The sequence below is a fragment of the Pan paniscus genome, chromosome 12 (assembly GCF_029289425.2).
Source record: "Pan paniscus chromosome 12, NHGRI_mPanPan1-v2.0_pri, whole genome shotgun sequence".
Lineage (NCBI taxonomy): Eukaryota > Metazoa > Chordata > Mammalia > Primates > Hominidae > Pan > Pan paniscus.
The window spans coordinates 89,335,390-89,360,111 of record NC_073261.2 but is presented as its reverse complement, the minus strand read 5'-3'; the positions used below and the strand labels follow the sequence as shown (position 1 = coordinate 89,360,111).

Here is a 24,722-nt window from a genome sequence, read left to right as displayed (position 1 = left end):
AAACTAAATTTCATTATTATATAAAGTAACTTTGAAACCTTTTAATTCACCATTGATCTACTAAGCATGAAAGGCACCTAGAGATGAGAAAATCAGTTAGACACTATATCCTTGCCGTCACGGGGATAATAGTCTAATAGGAGAGAGTAAAGGGAAAGCAAACCTAAAACAATAGGGAAGGTACTCTAAGAGAAGTGCCAACAAATTACTAAGATACATAAATTGGAGGCTTGATTTTTTTTTTTTTTTTTTTTTTTTTTTGCTAACCATGTTTTATTTTTTTTCTGAATTAAGTTAGCCTCAATATTCATTTATATTCTTTGTATATATGTCGGCTTGAAAACAGGAAGAGGTAGCCAAGAATTTGCTGAAAGCTGAAGTCCTGTATGCTGACGGTCAATAACTCCTGAACTGATGATAAAGTTCTCACCTACACGACATGGAGATGGAGGTGGGGCAGGAGAAAATGAATGAATGGGACCCCATTGGCCTCAGGATTTTAGTGAGAGGACTGTCCCCATAATAGGCTGGGTGACTTTCAAAGACAGATGCCAGCTCTTTAGGATCTCCAGTTGTTTGGCAATGGCTTAACTGACATAAAACATGAGGGTGCCCCCATCTCAGCTTGTGGTCTTAAAAATATTTTCACTCCCCACCACCCCAGCATAAGTGGTATAGTTACATTCCAAAGAGACCCTTTGACTGCACCACACCAATCACAGCCTAAGAGAGGGACAGAAAAGTGTTGGTAGCTGAGGAGGGAGCCCCCAGATGCAGCATCTATATGTTAAAACTCTCTTCACAAGACTACACTTAAACAGCCTGCACTGAAGCCGGCACGTGAACAAGGCTCTCCATTAAACAATGGAGTCAGGAAAGCTGAACCTGAGATTTGGCAGACAGCTGAGGATGTAACACAGGGTTGTGAGAGCAAGTCTGCAGCAAGAGGAGGAGCAAGGAAGAGATTTTCACTTTCTCCTTACCTTCGGAATGGAGAGATAACAGTGTCTCTCAGAGGGAATTGTGATTATTAATCGTGATGATTAATAGCCTTATCCAGTGGCCCATACATAGTAAATAACAATTTCCTTCCATCCTATTATGGCTATGAGAATTTATTTTTAGTTACCTTGAACTATTTTTGCTGTTCTCAGGATCATAATCACTGCTCTCAAGATCATCATCACTGGTCTCAGGATCATAATCAAATCCATCCCAACAGCCATTGTAGTGAACAATATTTACATGATCAAGTTTTGCCAATGCTTTTACTTCACGCTCCGCCTTCCTAGTTAAAAGGAACAGGGAACACGGCAGTGTCAGTGTACATCCCTCATAACAACCACAAAACACCTCATGTAATAGACAACTGTCTACATTCCCTTATTAAACCATTGCTGTGGTTCTCACGTAGTTTTAGAATGGAAGCCAGGACATTCAAAAGGAAAAAGTGAACATACTGAAAAAAAACATAGCAGTTCTCACTCTCAAGATAAAATAAAAGGCAGTGGCCGGGCACGGTGGCTCATGCCTGTAATCCCAGCACTTTGGGAGGCGAAGGTGGGCGGATCACGACGTCAGGAGTTCAAGACCAGCCTGACCAACATGGTGAAACCCCATCTCTACTAAAAATACAAAAAAATTAGCTGGGCACAGTGGCGCATGTCTGTAATCCCAGCTACTTGGGAGGCTGAGGCAGGAGAATCGCTTGAATCCAGGAGGCGGGGGTTGCAGTGAGCCAAGATTGCACCACTGCACTCCAGCCTGGGCAAAAGAGCAAGACTCTGTCTCAAAAAATAAATAAATAAAAGGCAGCGACTTAATGCCAAACATCAGACAATTTAAAAATCATCTGTAGTACTCTTGAAATGCCAGTGATGTCATTTTAATTAATTTATTTATTTATTTTATTGAGACAGAGTCTTGCTCTGTCACCCAGGTTGGAGTGCAGTGGCACAATCTTGGCTCATTGCAGCCTCAAACAATTCTCCCACCTCAGTCTCCTGAGTAGCTGGGACCACAGGAGCACACCACCACACCCGTCTAATTTTTTCTATTTTCTGTAGAGATGGGGTTTTGCCACGCTGCCCATGCTGGTCTCAAACTCCTTGGATCTAGCAATCCACCTGCCTCAGCCTCCCAAAGTGCTGGGATTGCAAGCATGAGCCACTGGGCCCAGCCAGTGCAATTTTTCATAGCTAAATCATACATTATGTTTTGCTTAGATTTGTGTTAAAATCTTTGGATTTCACAAGCAAACCACATTTAGGCAGCAAGGCTAGGTAACCCAGGCAGTGTGAAGTACCTAATTCAGGATTTTCAATGTGTGGCAAATATACACAAAGAGGATAACTTATGCAGAGAAGGTGAAATGGTGGAAGGCTTTATAGGGATGTGTTGCCAAGACCTAAGAAAATTCCATGCTAAGTGCAGTAAATAAATTGGAGATTTCAAAGATGAGGAAGAATAATCATTTTACAATTTTATTTTTTAATGCAAGAAGTTTTAAAGTATATGACACAAATTTGCAAAAATAAAAAAAATTACTGATACTTTGACAATCCTAAAATAATGTTATTTTAGATTCTTCCTTTTTTTTTTTTTTGAGACAGGGTCTCACTCTGTCACCCAGGCTGGAGTGCAGTGGCAATGTTGGCTCACTGCAACCTCCACCCCTAGGGCTCAAGCGATCCTCCTACCTCAGCCTCCCTAGTAGCTAGGACCACAGGCACACACCACCACACTCGGCTAGTTTTTATATTTTTTGCAGAGACAGGGTTTCTCCATGTTGCCCAGGTTGGTCTCGCACTCCTGACCTCAAGTGATCCACCAGCCTTGGCCTCTCAAAGTGGTAGGATTACAGGCCTGAGCCACTGCACCCAGCCAGTCATTTTTTTTGAGAAGAGTCTTGCTTTGTCGCCCAGGCTGGAGTGCAATGGCGTGATCTTGGCTCACTGCAACCTCCGCCTCCTGGGTTCAAGCAATTCTCCTGCCTCAGCCTCGCAAGTAGCTGGGACTACAGGCGTACGCTGCCATGCCCAGCTAATTTTTGTATTTTTGGTAGAGACAGAGTTTCACCATGTTGGCCAGATGGCCTCAGTCTCTTGACCTCGTGATCTGCCTGTCTTGGCCTCCCAAAGTGCTGGGATTACAGGCGTGAGCCACCATGCCTGGCCCAGCCAGTCATTTTTAATGGCTGCAAAACAGCCATTGATCAGGGGACAGAACAAAATATATATACTCATTTCTTTACTGCTGGATATTTTGTTTGTTCTAACTTTTTACTGTTAATGAATGACACTGTGATTTATATCTTCTTGGATATAAATCCATAATTTGAATAACATTCTTTTTTTTTTTTGGAGATAGGGTCTCACTCTGTCACCCAGGCTGTAGTGCAGTGGTGTGACCATGGCTCACTGCAGCCTCCACCTACTGGGCTCAAATGGTCCTCCCACCTCAGCTTCTGAAGTAGCTGAGACTACAGGCGTGGCTACCACACCGGCCTAATTACTGTATTTTTTGTAGAGATGGAGTTTTGCCATGTTGCCCCAGGCTAGTCTCAAACCCCTGGGCTCAAGTGATCCACTCACCTCAGCCTCCCTAAATAGTATTCTTTTTATTATTTTTATTTTTTATTTTTTTTTGAGAGGGAGTTTCGCTTTTGTTGCCCAGGCTGGAGTGCAATGGCGTGATCTGGGCTCACCACAAGCTCCGCCTCCCGGGTTCAAGCAATTCTTCTGCCTCAGCCTCTCGAGAAGCTGAGATTACAGGCATGCGCCATCACACCCAGCTAATTTTGTATTTTCAGTAGAGAGGGGTTTCTCCATGTTGGTCAGGCTGGTCTCGAACTCCTGACCTCAGGTGATCCGCCTGCCACGGCCTCCCAAAGTGCTGGGATTACAGGCGTGAGCCACCACACCCAGTCCCTAAATAATATTCTTAGAACTCATTCCCTAGAATGACAAATTACGAGGTAGGGCCTATTTGGCCTCCCCTTGAATCTAAGCTGGCTTCAGTGACTTGTTTAACCAATATAACTTGATGGTAGTGACGTTCTGGAACTCCTCAGATTAGGTCAAAAGAAGCCTTGCCACTCACTCCTGATCTTTTGGATGACTTGTTCTGGGGACAATCCTTCTTGAAACCCAGCCACCAAGTTGTAAGAAGCCCAATCCCCATAGGGAGGCCATGTGGAGGTATTCCGATTGACAGTCCCAGCTGAACTTCCAGCCCACAGCCAGTGTCAACTGCTAGCCAGCTTGGATATCCAGCCTAAGATAGGCTGTAGCCAAGGTTTCAGATGACTACTGACTGCAAATCCCTCTGAGACCCCAAGTGAGAATTGTCCAGATGAGCACAATCAACCCATGGAACCATTAGAGACAGCAATAAATTGCTGTTTTTAAGCACTGCATTTTGGAGCAGTGCCTTATACAATAACAGACAACCAGAGAACAATTACCATCTAGCTTTTATCTTAGACAAAATCACTTCACATCTCTGGATCTTAGTCTCCTCATCTATAAAATAAGAAGGTAAGACTAGAACATCTCAAAGATCACCTATTTTGTGGGTAATGACAGGTTCTATCTGGTGCCACGGTTTTTAAAATACGGAGCATTTCATGAATTTGCATGTCACTTTAAAGCAAATGACTCTATAGCTTCAGTTCTGAAGATAGCACCAAAAGGATGATCAATGGTATATCCATTTTTATTGAAATAACCACAGTAAAGTGAGATCATCTCGGAGTACGCCAAACTCATCTTGGTAGAATGAAATGTTTAATGAGGATCAGAAAGAAATAAATGATACCCTAATAAAGAAGAGAGAAGCATAAAAAAGAATAGTGCAGATTCAGCGTACCTTGCCATTCAAAAAAATGTAAACATTTACTACTTACTCGTTATTATATTTAACACGTTTAATAACGTAAGTCTTTCCGTCAATTCTGTGTTTTGCTTTGAAAACTTGGCCAAATCCACCTGAGCCAATTAATTCTATTTCTTTAAAATCCATGCCAAACCTTAAAGATAAAAACCACTGTTATTTTGACATTTCATGCTCAACCCCCACCCCCCCGCCTCCCCACTCCTTTCCCTTTAATGTCACTTGTGAAATGGACAATAAAACAAATTTGATTCTCTCCTTCTGAATAAGAAAGATCCACTTGGCAGAAACTCTTGACTCACAAAGAGTAGTCCTCTCACTCCTCCCAGGGCGAGTCCAACATAACATATTACCCCAGGCAGTCACAGTCAACTCCTGGCTTTTCAAAAGTCATGATAAGTCCAGATGCCATGGCTCATGCCTGTAATACCAGCACTTCAGGAGGCCAAGGCAGGTGGATCACCTGAAGTCAGGAGTTCAAGACCAGCCTGGCCAACATGGTGAAACCCCATCTCTACTAAAAATACAAAAATTAGCCAGGTGTGGTGGCGAGTGCCTGTAATCCCAGCTACTTGGAAGGCTGAGGCAGGAGAATTGCTTGAATCTGGGAGGCAGAGGTTGCAGTGAGCCAAGATCACACCACTGCACTCCAGCCTGGGCGACAAGAATGAAACTCCATCTCAAAAAAACAGAAAAAAAATAAAAAAGCCATGATAAAAAACCTATCACAAATACAAAATGTTCAAAGGAATTGCTATATTGTGCTCCACAGCTACTATCATCAAGCTGTTATAAGAGAAATGGGCATACACTCTAAGCCTGCCTAGGTTTCTACTTGGTTTTCTCTTCTCCCTCAAGCTTCGTGTTCCATCATTAAGACCTGTCAATTCTACCTCCAAAACACATTGCTGGTATCCGCCCGCTTTCCTCTGCCTCCAATATCTTCACCCCAGTCCATGCTTCCATTAGGCCATAGCAGTACCTCGTTAACTGGATCCCCACTTCCTCTCTTCCCCCACTCCAATCTATGATCCATGCAGCAACCAGAGGGATGAAAACTGAGTTTGGCCATGTCTCTCTGTTGCCGAAACCCTCCAACAGCCCACCTTTGCATTCCACAAAAACAAAAAGCCCTTAAATGGCCTATAAGGTGCCAAATGAGGAGGCCCCTGCCTCCCTCAGCATCCTCATCTCATGGCACTGTGCCCCTCCTCCTTGCACTCAAAGCACACATTCTTCTGTCTGTTCTCGAACTTTCACATCACCTTTTCCATCTTTACCTTCTCATATGCCCTTCCTTCCACCTAGCACCCACTGCTCTGTGCCCACTCATCCATCAGGCCTCCCCACAACTGTGACCCCAGAGAAACCTCGCCCCACCCCTGCTTCCATTTCTCTCCATGCCATTGCTTTCCTTTCACAGCTCTGACCATAGTTTGTTCCTGCAGATTTTTTTTTTTTTTTTTTTTTGAGACAGAGTCTCGTTCTGTCACCCAGGCTGGAATACAGTGGTGCGATCTCCGCTCACTGCAACCTCCACCCTCCAAGTTCAAGCGATTCTCCTGCCTCAGCCTCCAAAGTAGCTGAGACTACAGGTGCATGCCACGACACCTGCTAATTTTTGTATTTTTAGTACAGATGGGGTTTCACCATGTTGGCCAGGCTGGTCTCGAACTCCTGACCTCAAGTGATCCATCTGCCTCAGCCTCCCAAAGTGCTGGGATAACAGGCATGAGCCACTGTGCTTGGCCTGTTCATGTAATTGTTTATTTAAAGTCAGTCATCCCCACGAAACTCCATGACAACAGGGACCATTTTATTTGTTCCTACCATAAACCTGATGCCCAGCACAGTGCCAATTCTATATTGGGTGCTTAATAAACTTTTGATTCTGTATTGTTTTTTAAAGTTTTATATTGAATGACCCGCCCCGCTGATGCAAACAGGTCTCCATTGTTTCAGACATTTCATTTTAAATCCAAACATATTGTCTACAGCAGAGTAGACTTTTTTTCAAGTGAAATCTGATATGGAGCTAGAAAGTAGAAAACAGATACAAGTGGATCAATTCTAATTCCTGCAGAAGTATTTTTTTTAATCACTGATTTACAGGAGTACTTGTTTTCAATATTAATAACTTGTATAGATGTCAGAGAAATCCACATAAGCATCACAAAGATCTACAATTACCACATTCCATTTGGATCTGTCTAAATATTACTTCTCCAAGAGACATGATCAATTGTGCACCGGATAGTGCAATGTCAATTAAACTGTTTGGGTGGAAGTATAATTTAGCCTTATAATGGGCCCTCAAGAAACTTCTGTTGAATGAACAGCACATCTTTAAACAAATTCTATTTCACAGTTCCATCTTTGACAGAACAGGAGCATTACCATCTTGGACAAGCACCACTACTTTAAGTTCCCCTTGATTAAAAACTGCCTAAATCCAGCCCCAAAAACAACAGCCTAATAGCTAATATCAGCATGACCATAAACCACAAAAGACACCTCTGACCAGAAACCTTCCAAATCTGAGATAAATCCCCTCCAACCAGAGACATGCCAACCCCAAGATAACCACCCCTCTGACCAGAGACATTGTAACCCCACAATAAAACTCTCCTCCACTCAGAAACATTCTGAACCTGTGATAAGCTCTCCCTCCCTAAATCCTCAAGTACCCTAAGTCTGTAAGACAGAATGTTCCTGACCAAAATCGGCTAGAAGCCCCTCTCAGGTTTATTCTTCAAAATAAACCTGTCTTTGACTGTCAGCCACTTTTCATGTTTCCTTTCTATTTCTTCAACTCTTACATTTGGTGCCGAAACCCAGGATGGGTGTTGGGGGTAGAGGCTCTCTTGCAACCCAGGAAGCAGTGGGCACTGGCAGTTCGTCCCAAGCTAACTCCTGGATCCTGAGGATCTCTGGCCACCTGTCACGTCTTTTCTCTCTCTTCACTTTTCAAGCAATTTGCATGAGGAGGATAACTAATCTGAAGGGGACTGCGAGGCTTGGGCTGGGGCTACTCCCCAGTGGGTTCTCAAAACCCTCAGGTCTCAGGAATCCACCTCTGACTGCCTGCAACGGGTATTTTGCTCTCTAACCCTTATCCACTCTTCCTCCCTCTTCTCTCTCTCTCTTCCTCGCGTGGCTCCAGTCCAGGAGGTCCTTTGCTGATTCCAACCAGAACATCCAACATCAGACACTAATCCAGCCAACTGGTAAGAATCGCCTTCCCTGGCTTTCTCACAGTACCCAGGAAAGTCAGATCTGCTGTCCTGGTCCTTGGAGGACCAGTGGGACTAAGTTGGAAGAAATCTTGGGGACACCCAGTTTCTTCTCAGCTTAACTGTCCTCTTTACAAAGAGGATTCCAGGTCTCTGTCTTTTGTCTGGGGACGCCTAGAACAAAAACAGACACTCTCAGCCTCCTCTTATCAGTCCACATGGGTGTCAAACTATCCCACATTCCTATGTCCTCTCCACTGGACTGTCTCCTTCACAACCTCACCAAACTTGGCTTATGGGGGAGCCTAAAGCCAAAGTGTTTAACTTTTTATTGCAACACGGCCTGGCCCCAATACAAATTAGATAATGACAGCCGATGGCCTGAAAATGACACCTTTGACTTTCAAATTCTCAGGGACCTTGACAACTTTATAACCAGGAACAACAAACGGCAAGAGGTTCCCTATATTCAGGCTTTCTTCTACCATAAATCCCGACCCTCCTTATGTCAACCTTGCACCCTTCATGAAATCCTTCTAATTAATGAAAACCCTGGGTCTCTCCTTCCTCTGAAACCTCTTCTCCTGAAACCCCTTTTGACCCTGCAGATGAACGCCCTCCGTACTCTCAACCCCTGCATCCATTTCTCACCCATGCAAACCCTCCATCTCTTTGGCCCCTCCTGCCTCCAAGCCTTTAGTGCCAAATCCCACCCCTCCTCCTTCTCCACCCATTACCCATTCAAAAACTACTCCAGCCAGTCAAACCACCCCTGCCATTCTCCCTCTCTGGGAAGGGGCTGGGGTTGAAGGCATTGCTCATGTTCATGTCCCTTTCTCCATGTCTGATTTGTCACAGATCAAACAGTGTCTAGGATCTTTCTCTGAAAATCTCTCTGTCATAGGGAATTCCTGCGCATAATCCAATCCTTTAATTTAACTTGGCATGACATTTATATAATTCTAACCTCCACCCTCACCCCTGACGAAAAAGAGCGCATCTGGCATTCAGCTGAAACACACACAGATGAACTCCATAATAAAGCCCCTATACAAAATCCAGTGGCCAATGATGCAGTCCCCCATAGAGGCCCAGATTGGACTTGCCAACAGGGAGACAATGGCATCAGGTGAAGAGACCACATGATTACCTGTCTCCTCATGGGCATGGACAAAAATGCCCATAAGGCAGTTAATTATGAAAAGCTCAGAGAAATTACACAAGAGCACCAGTAAAACGCTGCCCTTTTCTTATCACACCTCACTGAAGCTATGCTAAAATATACCAATTTGGACCCAGAATCTAGAGAAGGTCAAACTTTTCTCTACCTCCAATTTATTTCCCAATCCACCCCAGATATTTGGAAAAAATTACAAAAATTAGAGGAGGGCCCCCAGACATCTTGGTGGGAGCTCCTAAATGCGACCTTCCATGTCTTTAACAACAGAGATGAGGAACAAAAAATTCAAGAGGACAAACATCTCCATTTAAAATACCAGATGCTTGCCTCTGCTGTCCAAAAGTCAGTTATACGAAAGCCTTCTAATAACCCAAAGGGAAACTCCCCCACCTCTCCAGGAGTCTGTTTTCAATAGGGCAACCCTGGACACTGGGAAAAGGCTTGTCCTATCCCCTGGCCTCCCACCAAACCATGCCCAACTTGCAGTCTTTGGGGACACTGGACGATGGAATGCCCTCAACAGGGACACCTTCCCCATTCGGGTACCGCTCATAATGAAGCCCCCCAAACATTACAGGAGGAAATCTCTTCACTGCTGGTGCTGACAACGGAAGACTGTGGGTACCCGGCATCCTTCACCCCCACATCTAGTGAGTCCACAAAACCCAGGTTAATTGGGACGGTATCTGGTAAGATTATTTCCTTTCTTTTGGATACTGGGGCAAGTCTACTGGCATTAACTGAATATCAAGGCCCATTAGAATGTTCATTTGTTTCTGTTGATGGCATGAAGGGCATACAAGAAACCCCATACAAAACACTGCCTCTATATTGCTCATTTCAGGGAGTCACCCTCACTCACTCTTTCTTGGTCATTCCTCATTCCCCTACTCCTGTTCTAGGAAGGGACATCCTACACAAACTGGGAGGAATCATTCATTTATCAACCCTACACCAAAGCTACCCCTATTTATTATCATCTCAAGAACAGAACCCTTCCTCAGACATTCCATATCAAACAGACTTAAATCCCAAATTCCTCAGCCCTGTAAATCCCATAGTATGGAACACTGACTCCCCCATGTTAGCTACCCACCATTCTCCAATTCAAATTTCAATGAAGGATCCTAAATGTCAAATAGTGGTCCCACAATATCCCCTAATGGATTATGCGGACTCAAGTCCATCATCTCCCAACTTTTGGCTGCCAATATTTTATTTTATTATTTTATTTTTTTTTTTTTTTGAGATAGAGTCTTGCTCTTGTCACCCAGGCTGGAGCTCAATGGCACAATCTTGGCTCACTGCAACTTCTGCCTCCCAGATTCAAGTAATTCTCCTGCCTCAGCCTCTTGAGTAGCTGGGACTACAGGTGTGTGCCACCATGCCCAACTAATTTTTGTATTTTTAGTAGAGATGGGGTTTCACCATGTTGGCCTAGACTGGTCTTGAACTCCTGACCTCAGGTGATCCACCCGCCTTGGCCTCCCAAAGTGCTGGGATTACAGGCGTGAGGCACCAACCTGGCCTGGCTGCCAATATTTTAATCCCCACCCATTCTCCCCACCATACTCCTATTCTCCCAATTACAAAACCAGATGGCTCCTATAGACTGGTTCAGGATTTGCAACAAATAACTCCACTACTGTTCTGTTTGTCCTGTTGTCCCAAACCCCTATATCCTCATATTGCAAATTCTTCCCAATACTAGCTATTTCTCTGCATTAGACCTCAAAGATGCCTTTTATATTATCCCTCTACCTTCCTCCTCTCAAAACCTTTTTACTTTTACTTGGACTGACGCTGACACAGGCTACTCCCAACAACTCACCTGGACTGTCTTCCCCCAGGGGTTTAGGGACAGCCCTCACTATTTCGGTCAGGCACTTTGATTGGACCTTTCCCAACTACCTCTACAACCCAGTGTTTTGCTTCAATATGTGGACAATTTACTTCTTTGCAGCCCCTCTCTAGAACACTGTATTCAACACACAGCCAGGCTTTTAAATTTTTTGGCTGAATGTGGGTACCAGATATCCAAAAGGAAGACCCAATTAACCTCTCCAAACGTTTCATAGCTAGGATTAATCATAACTCCAAATACCAGGGAAATTCCACTAGCATGAAAGCAAGGCATTCAACAAGTCCCATTTCCTAAGACAAAAAGGGACTTCTTTTCTTTCCTCAAATTAGTGGGATATTTCTGATTATAGATAGCAAATTTTGCCACTATCACTAAACCTCTTTATGAACACACAAGAGGAAATCTTGATCAACCACTCACTCCCACCCCAGACCTTTATCATGCTTTCTGTCACCTAAAATGTGCCTTATTACAGGCCCCCACTTTAGGCCTTCCAAACCCCCTAAGACCTTTTCATCTATATTTACACAGTTCTCATAATCAGGCCCTTGGACTATTAGCCCAATCCATGGGAGATTCCCTCCAACCAGTGGCATATTCTTCAAAACAACTAGACCCCATTTACAAAACCTGGCCCCTTTGCTTAAAAATTTTGTCCACAGCCTCTTTAATTATCCCTGAGGCACAAACTCACATTCTACGAACCTCTTCAGGTGTTTTCTTCTCACAGTCTATAAGATATGCTCAGCCATAAGGCGCTCACCTCCATCTCATCCTCTCACATGCAAGCCCTACATTCAACCCTCCATCTCTCTTCACAGATGCTCACTCCTAATCCTGCTACTCTTTTATCTTCAACACTGATTTTGGACCCTGACCAACACTCATGCTCTGATCTAATTGAAAGTTCTCTTGCCGTGTTTTACCACCTTACTTCCACTCACATAAAGGGAGCCCCAGATTGATTTATAGATGGCAGCGCATCAAAAAACCCTCCCCGCCAAGCAGGATATGCAGTCACTGAGAGATATTGTGATGATACCCACTCTCTTCCACCTAGAAGAGTTGTAGAGGCTGCCCCCTTGCCTTTGGGCACATCCTCCCAACAAGCAGAATTAGTTGCCCTAATGAAAGCATTAACCCTAGCAAAAAACACACAAGTTAATATATACCACCAATTCTAAATATGTTTATAACATCAACCATTCCAATGCCCAAATTTGGAGCAAGTGGGGCTATCTCACAGCTAAGGGAACTCCTATCATTAATGGAAAACTAATCCATTGTCTACTAAAGGCAGCTCTACTTCCAAAAAAGGCTGCAGTTACCCATTGCAAAGGACATCAATCAGATAAAAGCCACATTTCTTTAGGGAACCGTGAGGCTGACTATTGGGCAAAACACACCTCAACCAACCATCCAATTCTCTAATATCTATTTCCCCTCACACAACATATCCCCTTTTATCCCAAACATCAAATACAACAACTAATCACAGCGGGGGCACAATTCAAACTCCCATACTGTCATACAAAACAAATTAGTCCTACCTGACCCTGAAAAAACAACTCTTGGCCAGGTGCGGTAGCTCACGCCTGTAATCCCAACACTTTGGGAGGCTGAGGTGGGCGGATCACGAGGTCAGGAGTTTGAGACCAGCCTGATCAACATGGTGAAACCCTGTCTCTACTAAAAATACAAAATTAGCCAGCCATGGTGGTGCGTGCCTGTAATCCCAGCTACTCAGGAGGCTGAGGCAGGAGAATCGCTTGAACCCCAGAGGCGGAGATTGCAGTGAGCTGAGATCGTGCCACTGCACTCCAGCCTGGGTGACAGAGCAAGAATCTGTCTCAAAAAACAAACAAACAAACAAAAAACAACTCTGTTATGGGACATCCACAACCTCTTGCACACTAGCCATTCCCCTCTACAACATTTCTTAAGTTCCCACATACACATAACCCCAGATATAAAGGAACAGTTGAAAGCCATTTTCCATCAATGCTGTATTTGCCAGAAAGCTTCACCCCATTCCAACACTGGACTCCCTTCTTTTCCAACCCATCAAGCCAGGGGACACCTTCCAAGACAAGACTGGGAAATTGATTTTACCCATATGCCCCCAGTAAAAAAGGTTCGATTTCTTTTGGTTCTGGTTGATACCTTTTCGGCATGGGTTGAGGCTTTTCCGACAACCAACAAATGAGCTTCGACTGTCACCTCCAAATTAATAACAGAAATCATCCCCAGGTTCAGGGTGCCTCCTTCTTTTCAATCTGATAATGGTCCTGAATTCATTTCTCAAATTACTCAAACACTTGCACAAGCCCTACGAATCACCTGGAAGCTACACATCCCCTATCAACCCCAGTCTTCAGGAAAGGTTGAAAAAATGAGTGGCATTCTAAAAATCACCCGCACCAGGTACTCACTCCAAACACACAAAGACTGGGTTACACTTCTAGCTTTGGCCCTCCTAAAAATTCGGGCACTCCCACGTAAACCTTTAATGCTCATACCCTTTGAACTCATGTATGGGAGTTTTGAGCGTAAGTATTTGAATTCATGCTCCTTTTGTTCCACCTCAGGGTCAAGCCCCACCTCTAACAACCCCTCTCATTTCTCCTCTTCTGCATATCATCCGCCATTTCATTTGGGAATATGCTGACAAATACAACTCCTTTAATCCCTTCCTACAGTCAGGAAACTGGGTTCTGGTAAAAGGTTCCAGCCCTACCCCCAATTCCCCCCTCACACCGAAATGGAAGGGGCCTTACCAGATCTTCCTCACTACACCCACAGCAGCAAAGCTCCAGGGACTCCCCAGCTGGTTTCATTATACTTCTCTCAAGAAAACAGACTTCCCTTCACTACACATCCAAACAATCAAATCTAAACCACCTTCAGCCTCTCTTGTGTCTCCACAGGATCCACTTCCCTTCATCTCACATGAATGCCAGAGGAAAAGGAAGAGAAATTCACCTAAGCAGCTATGTCTCTTTCTCTCCCAAACTTTCATTGCTTCCTAACTAGCCTTGTTACAGACCTTCAGTGGTATCCTTATGAAACTCTCATTATACATCCTGATCAGCTCCTTACTATTCCACGGGATTTATGGCTTCAAGGAACTTTCCAGGACTTTATTCCTACCCAAACTTTTTCCTCCTTTTGTTGTTTCTTTCTATCTAAATTCCCTAATCACATCAACCTCACCGATACAACCACTCCTCACTGCTATCAAACTAGAACGTTCTATAAAACTTACACAACCCCTCTTGCTGCAAGCTAACTCTTCCTTTGCTCCAGAATGCTGGATGTGTTTATCGCTGTCTTCTTCAGCTTATACATCCCTTCCTACACCCCTTCATGACCTTTTAACAGAAAACGTAACCCTAATCTATAAACTCCAAAAAGGAGCTTCCTTTTTTGAAAGAGCTGACAGTCTGGTTGGCGATTATCCCACTTTCAGGGTCAATCAGGCCAACACATGATTTCAAACCTATTGCAACTCCCTACAACACCTTAAGCCACAAGGCCCTCCCATTGAAGGGCCCATAATTAAACACACCCCACTTTTACAACAAGCCTCACTTTGCTTTTCAGCCTCTGAGGGAAATTTCCGTGTAAGATCCTTAAACCTAACCAATGCAACCGCATTATCATTGTTAAACACCCTGCTGACCATCAAACTAACCGAGTTGACTACCAAGTATCACCTGAAACGAATGGAGCATTTCTGCAACCTGTTCGTTTTACAGCCTCTCCCTCAACCAATGCCTCTGGCCTAATTTGTGCTGCCCCTAGCGCCCACCTTTATCCATGGCTCAACATCAATGCAATGGTGCAACATCAAATCGTATTAAATGTGTAAAAAATAACTCTTCCTATATCGCTACTATAGTGGGTGTCTCCTTGACCTCCTCCTTGACCACCTGGAGTAATGAACCATAGGAAAGAAAAAACACCCATCTTTAATTCACTTGTTTTCTTTCTGTATCTCCAACTGTATTTATGACAAAGGCTTATTTTTTGTGTGAGTGGCACCAACACATATCTTTGTCTCCCCACTAACTGGACTGGAACCTGTACCCTAGTTTATCTTTCTCCCTCCATTGGACTAATTCCTCCTAGTCAACCTTTGCCCATTCCATCCATCCAATATGTTAGGAAGAGGAGGGCCATCCACGTCATTCCTTTAATGGCTGCCTTGGATATAACCTCCAGACTTGGATTGGGAGCAGGCAGATTGGCCACTCCCTTAACATACTTTAAAGCTCTTTCCACAGAATTACAGGGTTCTTTAGAAGATATAGCCTGAAGCATTATAAGAGTCCAAGACAAACTAGACTCCTCGGCTGGAGTAGTCCTCCAAAACAGATGGGGACTAGATCTAATAATGGCTGAAAAAGGGGACCTCTGCCTCTCATTGGGTGAGGAATGTTGCTTTTATCTCAACCAATTGGGCCTAGTAAGAGACGCTGATGAAAAACTTAAAGAAAGGGCTAAAAAGCTAAGGGAGTATCAAAACAACCAAATAGATTCTTGGTTTGGGAACAAAATCATAATATGGGTCATCCCATTCCTGGGCCCCCTCCTAATGATATGCCTAAGACTATTGTTCTTACCCTGCCTAGTTAATCTTATTCAAATATTTTTAACTGACAGGATCATGGCCATTTCACAGACAACTACCAAAAACATCCACCGACAGCGTTACCCCTTCTTCTTTCTTCAGCACTTAAAATCTTACCTCTTGTCCACAGTATACTTTGTTTCTTTCATGTCAGGAAGGTCAAATCTGGGTGCCAAAGATCTAAAAATTAAGAGTTGAATGTAAAACTCAAACAAAATTGAAATCAAATATAACTTATTTAGTGTTCATGTTAACCTTTTTCTTTCTTTTTTTTTCTTCAGAGGCAAGGTCTCACCCCATCTCCCAGCCTGGAGTGCAGTGGTGTGATCATAGCTCACTACAACTTTGAAATTCTGGGCTCAGAGGAGATCCTCCCACCTCAGCCTCCCAGGTAGCTGGGATTACAGGCGTGTGCCACCATACCTGGCTAATTCTTTTTATTTTTAGTAGAGACAGGGTCTCTTCATGTTACCCAGTCTGGTCTCGAACTCCTGGACCCAAGCCATCCTCCCACCTTGGTTGGCCTCCCAAAGTGCTGGGGATTACAGGCGCAAGCCACAGCACCCAGCCAACTTTTTTCTTTATAAAACTATATACTTAACAGTTCTCCTCTGGCCTCTAATACTTTTTCATCCCTCCTCTGGTTCCTTTTTCCACCTTAGAGCGCTCATTGTTGATGCGTCACTAACCTCTCCTTTTCCTCCTCCAGACTCAAAACCTCAGGAAGTACATCTCCTTACACCCTCATCCTAGCTGTTATTCCTTACTGATGATAAGCCACCTGCAAATGGAAGTTTAAATACCACCTAAAACTAAACATATCCAAACTGCTGTCTTCTCTCTAAGCCCTTAACTCCTTAACTTCCTTAACACCATTAGTGCCATGGTTCTTGACTGCATCCTGTTCAAAGTGAAGCAATCTTCAAATCCTTTCTCCTTTACCTCTCCTTCATGCTTTCACTCAGCTACGGGGAACCTATTCCCTCAAGTCATGTCCACTCTTCCTTTACAGTCTTTCTCACACATTCTCCTCATCCCTCCTGACTGCCATGGTAATCGTGGCTGAGGGCACCTCATGTGCAGAACTCTCTTCTCTCCATCCAAGCATCCACATCAAGAACCATGTTTCTTCAATACATCTATCTACTGCTCAGAATATACTGGTGGCTCATAATGGCTCCTACTGCCATCTTACTGTCATTTCTGACTATATTTACATCTTTGCCTTTCTCTTCAGTTAATTGACATAGCATTTGACCTTTTTTTAATCCAAGTTTTTATGCTATTTTAACCTTACTTGTCTGCAAAATAATACACGTCTCTTGAAAACACTTCTACAGTGAAAACAGCCCAATTCCTTGCCAGTCTTGTACAAAATAATGCCCTTAACCTAATTACTCTAGCGATACCCCCAAAGGGCTTTATGTTTACAGTGTAGCATGTGCACATATTCAAAGATTTCTCGACACATCTAAAATTATTTGTTTATAGATTTCAAGCTTTCTGCTTCTGAAACTCTGCTCGAATAAGGGTGTACAATACTCTACAAGTATTAAAAACAATAAATAAGTCTGAAATAAAACTTCAGATCAAAATATGTTCAATGCATAATGATACTCACCTTTTTGCCTTCCTTTGATTATTTCTGAGACCATTCTATAACAAAAGAAAATGAGAAATAGTTTCAGATGACTAAATCAGTCATCTTCCTTTCTCGTTTTCCTTCCTCCTGTATATCTAGATGGCTCTCTGACCAATTTCTTAGTCCATCAAGGTCTGTATTCTCATCAAGCCCTGTATAAACACTTAGTATTGTAAGACTTAACTTTTTGCCAATCTAATGAGTTTAAAATAGTATCTAATGGTTTTGATTTAAATTTTCCTGATTCCTAGTAAAGCAGCTTTTAATATTTGTTGCCCATTTGGGTATCTCTTCTCTGAATATCTGTTTATACATTTTGTACACTTTTCTACTGAGCTGCTTGCCATTTTCTTATTGATTTGTAGTTCTTTATAACAGAATACTCTTGTAACATTAATCACCAAAAGCATGGATTTTGCTCTAAGTTCAACATTGCCTGCTTATGTGCACAAAAAAATTATCTGGTTTTTGTTTGTTTGTTTGTTTTTGAGATGAGGCTCTCACTATGTTGCCTAGGCTGGTCTCAAACTCCTGGGCTAAAGCGATCCTCCTACCTTGGCCTCTCAAGTGCTGTAGGCTACAGGCATGTGCCACTGCACCAGCCTAAAAAATTATCTGATTTCAAGTTTACTTTTAATGTTAAGTTTAATTCTAATTTTTAAAAACAGAAACGAACTATATTAGTGAATCTTTAAATATTATCCCATTGGTAGGAGAGAAAAGCAAAATCATAGGAATATATTAAAATATAAGGGTGAGTGAGGAAAGACAGAAGTGACGTGTGGAAGGGTAAGGAATGGAACTTAATTTTTAAAAAAGTCAAAAAGCTGCCGAGCCGGGCGCAGTGGCTCATGCCTGTAATCCCAGCACTTGAGGAGGCCGAGGTGGGCAGAACACGAGGTCAGGAGTTCGAGACCAGCCTGAACAACATGGTGAAACCCCGTCTCTACTAAAAGTACAAAAATTAGCCAGGTGTGGTACACGCGCATGTAATCCCAGCTACTCAGGAGGCTGAGGCAGGAGAATCGCTTGAACCAGGAGGCGGAGGTGGCAATTAGCCAAGATCTCACCACTGCACTCCAGCCTGGGCAACAGAGGGAGACTCCATCTCAAAAAAAAAAAAAAAAAAAAAAAAGTCTACTGAGGTATTATCATTTAGTAAGAGTGCACAAGATAAAAAATATAAAAGTTATGGTGGAATACTGGAAGTTATTTTTAAATGAGGAAACGCACAGAAAAATAAGATTAAGTAGGAAGCTTCGAGACTAATACGATACCATAAGCAACGAAGAACTGTTGAAACTGTCACTGTTAGAATTTATCTCTGATGTATCTGCTGAGAAGTCACCTTCAGATGATGATTCAGAAGCGCTAGAAGAAAAGGGTGTAACTATTAGTTTATTAATTCTGTTTTTATCACTTATTTCTTTCCCTAAATTCTCCTTAAACATAAAAATCTGTCTTTCAGACAGAAATATGAATATGTTAAGTATCTCAATTGTTTGTCTACACTTACAGTGTGCTGGTCACTAAAGAGTTGCTTTGGGAGTCACACGTAGTAGCAAAAGAACCAGAGGACAGGTAGTCAGATTTCTGAAAGAAAAAGCATCCCTCAGTAGGCTTAAATACAACTAATTATTTCTCTACAGAGGCTCAGTTTCTGTGTACTATCACATTTATTTCAACACATTTACCAAATCCACAACCATAAACAATTACAAGATTAATAACATTTTTTGGATGTTTGGTCTGGATTTTATTTTATTTTTTATTTTACTTTTCTGGATCACAGGGCAGATATTTTGTTTGTTTCTTTCTTTTCAGACGGGATCTGGCTCTGTTGTCTAGGTTGAAGTGCAGTGGCACAATCTTGGCTCACTGCAACCTCCACCTCCCAGGCTCAGGCAATCCTCCCGCCTCAGCCTCCTGAGTAGCTAGGACTACAGGTACATGCCACCACACCTGTCTAATTTTTTTTTTTTTTTTTTTTTGGAGCGACATGGTTTTGCTGTGTTGCCCCGGCCAGGTGGTCTGAAACTCCTGAGCTCGGCCAGGTGCAGTGGCTCAAGCCTGTAAACCCAGCACTTTAGGAGGCTGAGGCGGGTGGATCATGAGGTCAGGAGTTCAAGACCAGCCTGGCCAACATAGTGAAACCCCATCTCTACTAAAAATAAAAAATTAGCCGGGCACGGTAGTAGGCGCTTGTAGTCCCAGCAACTCAGTAGGCTGAGGCAGGAGAATTGCTTGAACATGGGAGGCGGAGGTTGCAGTGAGCCGAGATCGTGCCACTGCACTCTAGCCTGGGCAACAGAGCGAGATTCCATCTCAAAAAAAAAAAAAAAAAAAAAACTCCTGAGCTCAGGAGATCCACCTGCCTTGGCCTCCCAAAGTGCTGGGATTACAGGTGTGAGCCACCACACCCAGCCCAGCCTGGAGTTTAAAAACCACCCTGAGTTGCCACCAGAAATTTTAACCCTCTGAGGCCTCATGGCCCCATGGTGCATGGCTCATCGGTACGACACAGAATGGAGGAATCATTTTGCTAAATCACTGGCTGTCTTGGCATAATGTTAACACAGTCTAACCTCAAGTCAACTTCAGAGGGAATTTTAAAACATAAGAATTTAATCCAAAGGCAATACGTACCACTGAGGTTTCTTCTGATAATATCTGAAGATATGCAAGTTTAGCGGCCAATTGTTTTGCTTCCTGTTTAGTAGAACTTGTACCAATACTATATTCTTTCTGTCCCATTTTGCATTTATAATGAAATCTAGGAGAAATCATAGAAGGTACTTATCCAAACATGAAAAATATAGCAAATCCAACTTAGGATTCAAAAAAAAATAACATATTAACAGAGATCTTAAGATAACACCAATTTATTAGATAGATTTATAGTTCATATCTTGCATAATTTAAACCCTCAGTAACATGCCTGACCAATTTCTCTGAATACCCAGGATCAGCTGACATCTGAGCTTGCATTTTCCAGGCAATTTCTAATTTTTTGTTGCTTTGCTGAAAGATCTGGCACAAAGGCACTAAGTGGTGATTTTTTTTTTAATTCCCCAAAGGTCAAAAGATATGGAGGTAGAAAAGAAAGAAAGAGATCCAGTGAATTTTTTCAGAGGTGCTCAAATGGGAAGGAAAAAGCCAGCAGAGAAAGTAGGCTTCCACAGGAGAAGCTATGAGGTTACAGTGTAGGGGAAGAGCAAAGCATGGATTCTGCTCTAACTTCACGATTGTCTGCCATCTGCTCATGTGCACAAAAATTTGAGAAAATCCCCACAGTGCAGATTCCCTATACTAAAGTCCACACTCTCCTCCTATTAGATGTAAGGACATTTGTGGTTAGGCAAGGATACTTGGACAATTATATAATAACTGTTTTTAAGGGATAAAACAATGGACATGGCAATTTATATCACAGGGTTACTATCTATTACAGCAAAATGATTCCAGTATTTGAACTCCTTTTCCTTTATGTTTCTGTTGGAAGCCATCGAGAGAAACACATCCAAACAGGGTGAGTCTTCCCTGCTAGACCCTGAATTAAATAGCTGGGTTGAGTGACTGGATCATTTCTATAGCTCCTATTTTTTTCAGACACTGCCCCCCCGCAAACAGATTTCTTCTTTCTTTTAGGTATCTAATGTTAGCATAATTTAAAGAAACCAAAAAAGTGAGCTACAGAAAATAAAATCATCTCTTAATTATTGAGATTGACTCACAGATTCACTTTTGACTATTTCATTCCAATGAATACTGTAACATTTTTCTCTTCCTGGTTTTGGCTCAAAAGCCATGACTGTAAATAGCTGAGTCAATTCATAGAAGTGTATCCTAAAGTGATGATTTGAACTATTTGCCATGTAGATATTTTTTTTCTTCTTTCTCTTTAACTGGTTGGTTGTAGTTGAAAAACAATTGCCTCATACTCATTTGATTTCTGCTTTTTTCAGTTCCAATCCATTCTTCATCCTATTTCCACACATCTTAGCTCACTGGTGATGTTCTCAGTAACTTTGAAACTCTAGTTCATCTGTCTCATCAGATCCCTCAAATCCCGGTCTCCTCATAGTCTAGGGCTAAAGCTCATTCCTTCTGATACATGGTATTTGTTCATTTAATCAAATTTGAAGGACAAATACCTGGACAAAGAGCTCCCTGATCTGACAAGGGTGAAGAGTGATTCTATACACGTGGCAGAGAGGTTTTCAGACAGTTACCACCATCATGTCCTCAATGATGAAAAGATTTCTGTATTCTTCGAGCAGTGGCACCCTGTACTCTCTTGGGTGTTCCACAGACTAAACCATCCAGCTACTTCTCTGAAATAAAGGATTACCCTAATTTGATCAATTATGGTAAATGGGTTCCAAGGCTTCAGCAATTAAGCATTTTAATTACAAATTATAAATCCAATTACTTATCAATCATGTAAAACCTTGCATACAGAATGCTTAAAAGGACACATATTTCTGGAAACTTAGACACGAAAATAAACCAACTTTATTGCTTAAATACAATGAAACAGAAAGAAAAGCCAAATTATGTCTTACCCTTCTGGCCCATGCACCCCCGATGCACACTGTTCATAATTTACAGTTAGTCTTTTCTTCTGGGCAATTCTATTGATAAGGCCTATGTAATTCCCCATGGATAACCCTTCTGAAGAATTCGTTGTTGTCAATACTAAAGGACTAACTGCCTACAAAGAAAAAAAATTCCTGTTTAATATAAATGACAACAAAGATTTAACCTTTTAAAAATCATTCTTCTAATAAAAGTACTAAATGAGCAATTTGAAAGACAACTTGGATGTTATATATTTTCCTATTATATTACCTTGAGCAAAAGTGTGACTATCTATCTCCCTCTACCAGAAAAAAATCGACGAAGATAGATTTTAACAATAGGAAAGAAGTCACTTTTTCTTGTTTGTCCTTGGAAAGTACTATAACACTTTCTAGCTTGTTATATCCTTTCTAATCTCAAAAAACAAGGCAAGAGATATTACAGTAAAGCTGTATACTGGATCATAACTTAATGAAAAAGATGAATATAATAGCATCATTTCTACTATTGTTATCTCTACCTTTTTTTCTTAGTCCGACAAAAATCTTGTCCAAAGTTTTGATATTTTATTTTTTTAATTTTTTTCAGACAGGGTGTCACTTTGTCACCCAGGCTAGAGTGCAGTGGTGCAACCTCAGCTCACTGCAGCCTTGACCTCCTGGGTTCAAACCATCTTCCTGTCTCAGACTCACAAGCACCTGGAACTACAGGCACACACCACCATGCCCGGGTAATTTTTTTGTATTTTTTGTAGAGACAGGGTTTGGCCATATTGCCCAGGCTGTTCTCGAACTCCTAAGCTCAAGTTATCTGCCCGCCTCAGCCTTCCAAAATGCTAGGATTACAGGTGTGAGCCACCACACCCGGCTGAGTTTTGCTATTTTATTAATCTTGTCAAAAAACTAGCTTTTGGTTTTATTGATCTTTATTTTTTTTATTTTTTATTTCTTTTATAGTAATTTCAACCACTGTTATTTTCTTTCTTCTGCTTTTTGGGGGTAAAACATTCTGTTTTTTGTTTTTTCTAACTTCTTGACTCAATTTTCTACCTCATTAATAATTATACTTTGCACTTTTGCTTGAGTTAAAAAAAAAATGGTTAGAAGGGTATCTTTAAGTAGATTTTTCAAGAAAGAACCTTGAAACCTAAATTTTCCCAACATTTTCCAAATCTGAGAATGGCCCTCTGCTGTCTAAAATGTAAATGACTTCATGTCTCATTTTATAAGCATTGCTACACTATCTCCTGGTTTATAATGTTGCTGTGCACAGCATGAAACTTTAAAAATTTTTACATTTTACATAGTTTTCCTCTTCTCTCTAGATGCTTATAAAATTCTTTCCTCATCTCTGGAGCACAGTACTTTCATAAGAATCAATGTTGGGGCCGGGCGCGGTGGCTCACACCTGTAATCCCAGCACTTTGGGAGACCGAGGCGAGTGGATCACGAGGTCAGGAGTTAAACACCAGCCTGGCCAACATAGTGAAACCCTGTCTCTACTAAAAATACCAAAAAATTAGCTGGCCGTGGTGGTGGGTGCCTGTAATCTCAGCTACTCAGGAGGCTGAGGCAGAGAATTGCTTGAACATGGGAGGCGGAGGTTGCAGTGAGATTGTGCCACTGCACTCCAGCCTGGACAACAGAGCGAGACTCTGTCTCAAAAAAAAAAAAAAAAAAAAAAGAATCAATGTTGGTCTGGGTGGTTCTAAATTTTCCTGTATCTATTAAGTTGTTTTAATCTGCAGTCAAGTCTTTCTTTATTTCATAAACATTGTCTGCTGAAATCTCTTCAGATCATTTTCTTCTGCACTATTTACTCTGTTCTTATTTTCCGGGATACCAGTCACATGTATATTGGTTCTCCATTACCTGCTCTCTGTAAACACTGGGCTCGCTATATCCACGGGTTTCAAATCCCTGGATTCAACCAATCACGGATCAAAAATATTTGGGAAAAAAATGATGGTTGCATCTGTACTAAATATATGCAGATTTTTTTTCTTGTATTATTCCCTAAACAATACAGCATAACAACTACTTATAGCTGGGTGTGGTGGCTCATGCCTGCAATCCTAGCACTTTGGGAGGCTGAAGTGGGCAGATTGCTTGAGTCCAGGAGTTCAAGACCAGCCTGGGCAACATAGTGAGACTCCATCGCTACAAAAAATGCAAAAATTGGCCAGGTGTGGTGGCTCGTGCCTGTAGTCCCAGCCAGTTGGGATGCTAAGGTGGGAGGATCACCTGAGCCTGGGGAGACTGAGGCTGCAGTGACCCTTGATCATGCCACTGCACTCCAGCCTGGGTGACAGAGTACGACCCTGTCTCAAAAAACAACAACAACAACAAAACTATTTACATAGCATTTACATGGTATTAGAGATATTATAAGTAATCTAGAGATGATCTAAAGGATAATCATGTACTACATAATGACATTTTGGTCAACAATGGACTGCATAAATGACAGTGGTCCCATAAGATTATAATGGAGCTAAAAAATTACTGTCATCTAATGAGGTCATAGCCACTGTAATGGCTAACTTTTCATATTTTTAGTACAGACAGCATTTCGCCATATTGCCCAGGATAATCTTAAACTCCTGGGTTACAGCACAATGCATTACTCACACATTTGTGGTGACACTGCTGTAAACAAATCTACTGTTCTACAGTCTTATAAAAAAGTCTAGCACA

General features: G+C 42.1%; 1 protein-coding gene across 10 annotated transcripts in view; it reads right to left on the bottom strand.

The window, feature by feature from the left end:
• Positions 1–24,722, bottom strand: part of EIF2AK2 (eukaryotic translation initiation factor 2 alpha kinase 2) — a 59,816-nt gene that overhangs the window by 22,117 nt on the left and 12,977 nt on the right. For all 10 annotated transcript variants that reach the window (XR_008622988.2, XR_008622983.2, XR_008622986.2 and 7 more), the window contains 8 exon segments: positions 22,011–22,159; positions 20,092–20,218; positions 18,962–19,038; positions 18,723–18,816; positions 17,425–17,459; positions 15,921–15,983; positions 4,907–5,029; positions 1,130–1,288 (listed from right to left, as the gene is read on the bottom strand). Coding sequence is in view for 7 of the 10 variants with exons in the window: in XM_034952369.3 (XP_034808260.3) it covers positions 1,130–1,288; positions 4,907–5,029; positions 15,921–15,983; positions 17,425–17,459; positions 18,723–18,816; positions 18,962–19,038; positions 20,092–20,218; positions 22,011–22,159 (827 nt within the window). In the remaining 3 variants the exon portion in view is untranslated.